The following is a 10040-nucleotide window of genomic DNA, read 5'->3' as shown; positions in this document are numbered from 1 at the left end:
CAAATATGTCTATTTTTACACTATGATCCTGTTATCCATAGTATAACTCGAATTCTATATAACATAAAATTATATGCAATAGCACAAACATCTGTAATTTTAAAATATTTTAAATGTAATATTGAGCGTTTAATGTATATTTTTTTGCTTATATGTTTATTTATTTATATGAGTATTTGTTCATATGTGCACATGTTTATATATTTATTTATATATATGTTTAACCTTTTTTTTTTCAGTTATTTAAACGTTTCATTATATAATGTATAAAATACTTTACTAAAAAATACAGATGCAAAAATATAAAGGTATATAGGCACATATTAACTTTTGCTTTTCTACTATTATAACAAGAGTCATGATCAATTTTCATAAAAAAAATTAACATGTGGGTATATTTAAAAATGTCTATGCAATAATAAGTACATGCATATATGTGTTAACAATAAATGCAGTATTAACGTGGGATGTTTTAAATAAAATTTTGAAAAATTAAACAAAAAAAAAAAAAAAAGTAAAAAAACAAAGGGAGGGGTGGGGAAAAAATGATAACGCATAAAGACAAACGAATTATAAAATATATATTATAAATATTAAATAATAACATATACATAAATACCTTATTAATTAAATTTTAAACTATAAAAAATGTATGATTTAAAAAAAAAAAAAAAAAATTAACGAGCTGACACTTCTTTAGGGATTCAACGTGGAACGCACAAATGAGTATTTTCACATATGTATAAAATAAGGGCTAACGTAATATGTAAAAAAAGGTACATCTTGCGTTTCAGTTTTTTTGTTTAAGTCCTTTATGAATTTTCGCCTTATTGTTAGCCATCTTTTTTTGTGTTTGTTACTTATACGTGGGTCTAAAATGTGCTCAACAGATATTCTTTAAAATCAGGGAAGCTTATCTACAAGAAGAAAATAAGCATTAGTTACAAAGACAGGATTTATTAGTATAATTATTCAATATTCTTTCTTTCTCTCTCTATCTCTTTGTTTTTTTCCTTCTTTTTCTTTCTTTTTTCCCCTTGCTTTCACTTCTTTCTCTTTTTCTCTTTGTTTAAAAAAAAAAAAAAAAAAAAAAAAAAAAACTTACTTTATTTATCCTTTTATCCTTAGATAAATCCCTTTTTATGCTAAACACAGATGAAAAAAAATTGTCAATATCGTTACTATCTATATCCTTATCTTGAACTAATGAAAATATATCGCTTTTGCTAATATATCCGTCTTCATCCTGAAGAATTAAATTAGTGCAAGCATTTTATTTTATTTTATTTTTTTTCTAAGTACATTTTTATGAGCATATAAAAAAATAGAGGAGTAATAAAATTCATAAAACAAAAAAATAATTGGAAATTTTAAATATCTGTCTATATACATAATGCTAAATTGCACCTTTGTATGTAATAAATTCATATACATATATATATATATATATATGCACGAGTACAGAAAGTATGCAATATTAGCAACCTTATCTATCTTATTGAAAGCAGCTTTTAAAAATGTGGATTCGATATTTTTCCATCTATAACAACCGGCAATAAACTCTAAAAAGGCGAACGGTTAAGGTGTGAATACATAGGTATCTATACATATATATATGTGAATCTATTGAAGCATATTTATGTGTATATTTATTCTAAGAGGTTCAACGGACAGCTGAACGTGCGCGAATAGAGATGCATAAACTATACATATAAACACATGCACATGTAGTAAATATACCAGTATAAGTTATGCTTCCCCTGTCATTAATATCGAGTGCTTGAACAATTCTATTAATGTCCCATTTTTTTATTCCTGCATTTGATAAAACTGTGTAAATTTCTCTATGACTAAGTGATCCATTGTGATTCGTGTCTATTTTAAAAAATAGCTCATTAATATATTTGACATTATTATTTATGATGCTTAATTCATGAGCCATTATATTAACTATAATATTTCTTATGTTTGAATGCTTCATGTATGATTTTATATTATTCATTGTTCCAGGGGAAATTTCAACTGGATCGAGGTATCCTTGAAACCACGGGTGATGCAAAAGCTGTAATGTAGTAGCAGCAGGAGGAAAGAGAAAAAAAAAAAAAAAAAAAAAAATATATATATATATATATAGAGAGAGAGAGAGAGAGAGGTGAGAAATAAAAAAAGATTAATTTTACATATTTACACAATTTATATATATCTAGAATAATCGCACGTATACCCTTATACATGCATACATACAATATATACACATATACATATATGTGGAAGGTGAGAGAGGAGCGAGAATGTGCATAGAGACACTGCTCCGAAACAACACTGCGACGTGAACGTTTTGGTGAATATTAATTTTTACCACTGAAGCCATAGGTCTTTTTTTATGATCCTTTTCCAACATAAGTTTTAATATATGTAATGCTGGTTGGGATAATTTCTGCTTTAAAGATTTATAATTGGGTTCATCTTTAAACACACTATGTTTCACTTGTTCATATGTAGTACCTGAAAAAGGTAAATTTTTGGTAAATAAAAAAAACATTATTACTCCTGCAGACCATATATCACATTTAATGGTAATATTTTTTTTAAACACCTCTGGTGCCATATACAAAACTGTTCCTGCTGCTGTTTTACTGACTCCTTCCGATTTATTAATTAACTCTGCTAGACCAAAATCAATGATTTTTAGAGTATCATCCTCCTTTGTTTTAAACAAAATATTTTCTGGTTTTAAATCTTTATGAGCTATATTATTACTATGCATATATGCTATTGCACATAAAATTTGAAACATTATATTCTTTATATACGCTTCATTAAAATTTTCTGATTTTCTGATTTTACTCATTAACTCACCACCTTCACATAACTCCATAACAATATATGTACAATCTACATTTTCATATACATCAAAAATTTTTATTATATTGGGATGATCTAAATATATTAACACATTAATTTCTTCATTTATTTTAATATTTTTCATATTTTTTTTTTTTAATATCTTAACAACTTTGTAAAGCTTACAAATATTGTCTTCAACTAAATGTACTTCACCAAATGCTCCACATCCTAAAATTTTCTTAAAACTTAAATAATTATATATAGATGAATAATCATATCCACCTAATTTTTTTCTACTTATAATACAGTTCCTTTTTATTTTAAAATTCTTCGTTGGATAATATTTCTTCTTTATTTGCTTTAACAGATCCCAGTACATTTGACGAAAGTCGGTGTAATTCATACTGTTATTCTTACTGCTATCATAATCTTTATAAACAATGGATAATATATTTTCTTTAAAAAAAAAAAAAATATAGCAAAAAAGGTGTTCAACTAATAAAAGTACACGTGTTCACATGCATATATGTAAATGTACATACACGCAAATATGCAAGTGTACTACACATGTATATATATATATATATGTAAACATGTGGCAAAATTTTTTCTCTATAATTCCTTTATATGTAGTACATACACAACGATATACATATTATTTTTTTTTTTTTTACTATCGACAGGAGGGAGCTCCAAGTTATAGCACATCTGTTGAATCAGCGATTCAATCTCACTAAAATGAAGAAAATTTTTATTTTTAACATCAAATTGTTGAAATGTTGCTCTGGCAGACTTTTCGAAAATTTCACTATTTTTCAAAACTTTATCTATTTTGCTTTTTATATAAAAGGGTGTAACTATAAGGTCTTCATTGTTTTCATTTTGTTTCTTTAATTCATTATTCTCAATCATCTTTTTGCTTAGTGTTTGATTTATTTTAACTTCTAAATCTTCTTCCTTCGTACTTAATTTCTTTGTGTTGATTTCATTTTCTTTTTGTATCTGTTTTAATTCTTTCATTTCATTATCACTCCAAAAAATAGTTTTTTTCGATAAGTGCTGATGGATGGGAAATATGTTTTCGCTTGTATTCGGTTGTTCATTATTTACATCTAAACTTATGTTATTCGTATACGTGGGCCTTGATTTGGTAAAATCATCTTGATAATCTTTTTTATTTACTTCAAGATATTTACTATATTCACCTCTTAAGCACTTACCATTTTTCACACTTTTTTCTTTATCATTTAAATTATTTGAAAATTGTAGGTACTTTATTTTGTCTTTTTTATTTATTAGTTCAATATATTTTATATCATCTTTAATGTGTTGTGATCTTTCATTGCTTAATGAATCGTAAACCAAATTATTCTTAACTTTACTTTCTTCATTCGAATTATAATAGATTTCTCTTTTTAATTCTTGCCTGTTGTAATATTTTGCTTCATCTTTTATAGAAAATTGAAATGGAGTATTATTACTTTCATGATGATGTAGCGTATTCATTATTTTAGATTTTTTTGAATAATCTAAACTAATCTTGTATACATCATTTGAACTACTTACAGAATTAAAACTATTATCCCTTTTACGCTGGGGTGATAAAGATTTTGCATAATTGCTTTTACTGCGATGAAAAAAATTTCCCAATGTCCCTGTATGTAAAATATCAATAAATTTCATTTTTAATTTATCCTTTTTTTGTTCTTGTTCATAATTTCTATGTTCCTTTTTTATTAAATTTTCTTCATTATTTTTTCTATGCTTTATTTTTTCTAAAAAATTTTTAATTTTATTTTTTTTTTTGTCTTCAACGTTACTGTCTTGAATTGGTTCTCTAGCATATTTTCCAGTATATTTTAGTTCTTTATATCCTGCCTCCATTTTTTTTATAATATAATTACTATCTTTATATGCTGTACTCTTATATAACGAATTATTCATATATTCAACATTATTTATCATTTCATCTTTGTACTTTAACTTAACATTGCCGCTAGTCGCAGCGGTAGTGATAGTAGTAGTAGCAGAAGTAGGTGTAGACGCAGTACTTCCAATGATATTAAACATAATAGTTTTATCATCCATATTATTAAAAGTATTATATTTATTTTTATCAATACATACATTTGTATATTTCGCACTAATGATGTTACTCTTTGATTTATTTTCTATATTACTGCTTTTGACTCTTGACTGTATATTTTTTCGTAAATCATTCTTCTTTAAATTATTTTGATTTGCATTATACATTGTCGCTAATTCCTCACTTTGCTTTTTTTCCATAGTTCTTAAATTATTTATATAACGATCTTTTTCATAAATCGACACGTTGACATCATAATTTTTATTATTGTTTTTTCCATTGTAATTTATAATATTATGCATAGGAACAATCATTTTATTTTCTTCTTTTTCATATGATATTATTTCTTTTTCGAAATTCTCATTTTCCCTCTTATTAGAATTTTCATTTTCTTTATATTCATTTTTTAAGTTAAAGTTGTTTCTGCGGTTACGTAAAGCGCTAGTACACTTTTGTTCGCTTTCTCTTACTGAATCTCGGAATGCTTTTTCTTCCTCTTCTTCTTCCTCTTCTTCTTCCTCTTCTTCTTCCTCTTCTTCTTCCTCTTCTTCTTCCTCTTCTTCTTTGTCTTCTTCTTTCTCTTCTTCTTCCTCTTCTTCTTCCTCTTCTTCTTCATCTTCCTCTTCTTCATTCTCTTCTTCATTCTCTTCTTCTTCTTCTTCTTCATTATATTCCACTTCTTCCTTAGTATCATTATAATATTCCTCATATTCATAATCTTCATTCTCAGCATTTCCTCTACTCTGCCTTACTACACCGGTATTTTCCAAGTTCTTTTTTCTTTTTATTTCTTGATTATTTTCATCGTCATCACCTTCGTATGCATCTTCATCATCATCTTCATATTCATAGTAACTAGAATCCCCACGATTAAAATATTCATAATTATTACTACCTATACAATTTCCCTTATATTTTTTATAATTTTCTTGAATATAATTATTATTCCGAGTACTACTGCGCGCAATTCCTTTTTTGAAGTGAATGCCATTTTGTTTATTATATTCTACGCTTTTTTTATTTTTGTTCAAAAATTCCATTTTATCTGAGTCCTCCTCATTTAAATTATTTTTAAAACGTTCATTATTATACCAGTATTTCTTATATTTCCCATCTAGTTGGTTGTATTTTCTATCAGGTTGCACAATTTTCTTTTTTATACTTTCACTAGGATATTTACTAAATAATTTAAAATCTCGGTTTGTATAAGAACTGTATGTTTTATATTCTATATTTTCGTCCTCAACAAAATTAATGTCATCAAAATTGTCGTTTTCAAGTATATCCTCTGTGAATATTTCATTTTCATTTGTACCATATTGCATATTTTCTTTTGAATTTATATAAAATTCTTTGAATGAATTCTTAGTTATGTGCTCTTTCTTATTCAGGTTTTGAAAAGAATAATTTGTATTTGTTCTGTTTCCATTATTTTCTATGTCTCCATACAGTTCACATATGTTATATGAGTCTTCATGATTTCCACTCTCTATAAATCTAATATCCTTTTCACTTTCGTCTTCTAATATAGAATTTTTTTTTTTTTTTCTTTTTGCACTTACTAACATTATTATGAATTTTTTTATTATAATAATGTTCGCCTTTTCTTACATAAATATTTTTCGATATTTCAAAAAACATATTTTATGTAAAAACGTAAAAAATTAGAAAAGCTTTGAAAAAAAAATTTTAACCAAAAAAAAGCAAAGGTAGCAGGTATATATATATATATATACATACATACGCATTGTGCATTCTATAATTCAAGAAATTTTTTACGACTCTTAAAAAAATAAATGATGTAAGCAAAAAAAAAAAAAAAAAGAGGTTAAGAGAAATTCGCTCCGTTGTTCTTGGAAAATCATCGAAAAAATATTTTCCACTAAATAAAAATAAAGGTAATCTTTAACTTAAAGATAAAACATTTCACACTACGACGCACTACATATTGTAAAAATTCTAAATTGAGTATATTTGTAAAATTATAAACGCCTTCACTTGTTTTATTTTTTCATTCTTCCATCGATAGTTCTTATATTTTATATGAAGAAAAATATTAAGTACTCATAACTTACAGACTTATGAAAAAGGATAAAATGAGGAAAAATAAATACATTCCATCTCTTATAGGTGAATAAATTTCATAATTTGTACATTAAAATTTTTTTTTTTTTTCTTGTTATTGTAGAAAGTAATTTTTGTATCCTAAAACTATAAAAAAAAATTATACAAATATATATATGTATATATTAACCTTAAAACATATTGCAATAACAATGCACATTTACGTTTAGGAATTAATAAAAAGTATCTACCATGTAATGAATTATTGACCGTACACACTATAACAATTTTTGGTTGGATATAAAATAAATGGATCACCAAAATATTAAAACTGAATTAATAAATAAATAAGTGGTAAAAATAGAAAAAATAATAAATACAATTTTGAGATAAAAATGTTGGCGCTTGTGACTTTAAGTGCTTAAAAAAATATAGATAGCAGTATAAAACAAAAAAAACTTTTAGAAATTATATATTATTTAAAAGGAGTAAAAAAAAAGAATTTAGGTTAAATGTGTTGCTAATGTGAAAAATGTTTATAATACGCTAGTAATGCATAAACAAAAAAATGAGGTTTGTGAATATGGGAATTATAATAATATTCACATGTATGTTTGTGTATATAATGTGCATATGTATGTTTATATGTATGTGTATATGTATCTATATGTACAATATTTATACATATATATATATATATACACTAGTTAAATTTTCTATACATTCAATTACAAGATTTAAAAGAAATGAGATTTTGTTACAACGAATATAACCATTTGAGAGATTGTGGTAATATTAATAATAAAAAGTAAAAAAATAAAAAAAAAAAGTTGCATTAATCCCTTACAGTATCACCTCATAATTTTAAAATAAAAATTATATAGATTTATATACACAAATTTTTTTTTTCATCATTTTAAGGAAAAGTCATTAACATATATTTCCACTAAATTTTTTTTTTTTTGTTTTCGTTTTTTTTTTTAAATTTTTTTTTTTGTTTGTCCTTATTCCAACATTTAAAATGAAAATGTTTACCCCTCCATAAATTTTAATTTTCCTGTTGAACAAATAAAATAAAAATTAATTAAAATTTAGAATTCCACTTAGTAATTCAAGATTATTTCGATGTTTGCCTTTATGTTTTTTTTGTTCTCATTTCTATAATGGTCTAATTTTTTTTTTTTTTTTTTTTATAGTGTTGATTTTCCTGTACAGTTCATACTTTTTTTTTTTTTTTTGTATGCATGTGTTTGTAGGATGGCTTATTTAGCCATGTTCATTTTTTTTTTTTTTTTGTTATTTTTTTTCCTATTTTCTTTTATAAATTTTTAATATTTTTATTTGTACAGCCATGTGAATGTACATATAAATAAGTATATATATATATATATATATATTTATAATACATTCATAAATAAATACATATTTACTTTTTTTTTTTTTTTTTGGTATATCTTGTGTGCATATTACATATATATCTCTGTGTGTGGTTACAAGCTATTTTTTATGTAACTGTAAAATGAAGATTAAGGTTTTTGCTTTAATGTTTTACTTAATTTTCTTCTTCTTATGAAATCGTTTGTATATAGGTGAATGATAGAAAGGTGTTTTGTTCGTGAATTAAATGACAAAAATATACGAACATAATATAGCAAAGGTATAAGAACAAAATACATAAGTATTACAAACAAAATAAAGAAGAAGTATACGAACAAAAAACATCAGAAATATGTGATCAAAGTAAAACAAAAATGACTTAAACAGGAAGATGGCCTATTGTATTCGCTAAAATTAATAATTCTTTATAAAAACAGATCATTTAGTAAATATATGAACCCTTTCCGATGAAATGAAACAGAAAAATTTAGATATGAATTATGTGAAGGATATAAAATTTTTTAAGAGTAAAATTTAATATTAAAAAAACATTGAACACTTAACCGTTTGGAAAATAAAAAAATAAACGCTCATTTTTCAATACACACATGCGTAAAAAATAATTTTGTATTATGCATTCAAAAACAGTTACAAAGATATTTATAACACATATATATTTATGAGAATAAACATTATTAGTAATTTAAAAAAAAAAAAAAAAAATCATGTTACACATTTTCCCCCCTTGTAATTAACAAAAATAAATATGTTACAATAATATATTAAAATAAAAGACATTCATGAAAGTATCATTTAAAATGAAGCTAAGTAAAATTTTTGAATTTATACCCTTTTTTTTTCTTTTTTTTTTTTTAAATATCAACTGTATTAATATTACATCTTTGAGGAAACATTTGCATTTTCAATACTATAACAATTCTCCTCATCAGAAAGGAAAATATATGATTAATGAATATGGATTTATTGGATTTAACAAAAAAGAATATCATTTGTTAACTTTAAATAAAAATAAAATAATTCATAATAAAGATATTATAAAAAAATATAATAATTTAAAAAATGTTTTACATATACAAGATTCTGAAAATGGAGGAAAGGAATATTTATACAACTCTTTGAATAAAGAAGACAAAAATTTATGGAATAGATTAACTTCTAAATTTGGGGTTGTATTTAATAAAAATATCTTAACAAAATTCTTCTGTGTGGGTACATTTTGCTTGGCATTATACCCGGTTTACACAATTTTACTAAATAAAAAAATTGAATTTATTATTAGAAATATTTTTAAAGAAAACTTATTTTGTCTAAATATTCCAAGCAAAATCAAACGTCATTTTTTATCCATATCGCTTGCTGAATTCAGATCATCGCCATTTTTTCTTTCAACAATTTTGGTTTTATCATATTCTTTATATATTATTTTAAAGGTTTATATAGAAAAATATAGAGAAGCAAAAAGGATCAAGTCAGCAGTTGAGGATTACAATAAAAATAAAGATGAATACATAAATACAGGAAGAGATTCAACAGATGAGAATTATAGCTCAGATTATTACGATGATATAGAGGAAAATAATGATTTTAATAAAAATCATTATTAGCATTTTCAAATATGATAAAAGAATTTTTTTTTTTTTCTGTG

At 24.2% G+C, this 10040-nt stretch overlaps 2 protein-coding genes across 2 annotated transcripts; one reads left to right on the top strand and one right to left on the bottom strand.

Annotated features, from left to right (window-relative positions):
* Positions 1–872: 872 nt before the first annotated feature.
* Positions 873–6501, bottom strand: MKS88_002825 (calcium-dependent protein kinase 6; the record flags this gene model as incomplete). Its single annotated transcript, XM_067215867.1, has 6 exons — positions 873–917; positions 1106–1246; positions 1486–1562; positions 1741–2062; positions 2360–3303; positions 3522–6501. 6 exons carry the CDS (start codon positions 6499–6501, stop codon positions 873–875), a joined length of 4509 nt encoding a protein of 1502 aa, XP_067073403.1.
* A 2835-nt stretch (positions 6502–9336) lies between these two features.
* Positions 9337–9999, top strand: MKS88_002824 (uncharacterized protein; the record flags this gene model as incomplete). The annotated part of the gene is made up of 1 exon (XM_067215866.1): positions 9337–9999. The coding sequence occupies one exon, from the start codon at positions 9337–9339 to the stop codon at positions 9997–9999; it is 663 nt and encodes a 220-aa protein (XP_067073402.1).
* Between the last annotated feature and the right edge of the window lie 41 nt (positions 10000–10040).

Source organism: Plasmodium brasilianum, chromosome 9, assembly GCF_023973825.1.
Source record: "Plasmodium brasilianum strain Bolivian I chromosome 9, whole genome shotgun sequence".
NCBI classification, from domain to species: Eukaryota; Apicomplexa; class Aconoidasida; order Haemosporida; family Plasmodiidae; genus Plasmodium; species Plasmodium brasilianum.
The sequence above is the reverse complement of the archived record's forward strand: the minus strand, read 5'-3'. Positions and strand labels throughout refer to the sequence as shown.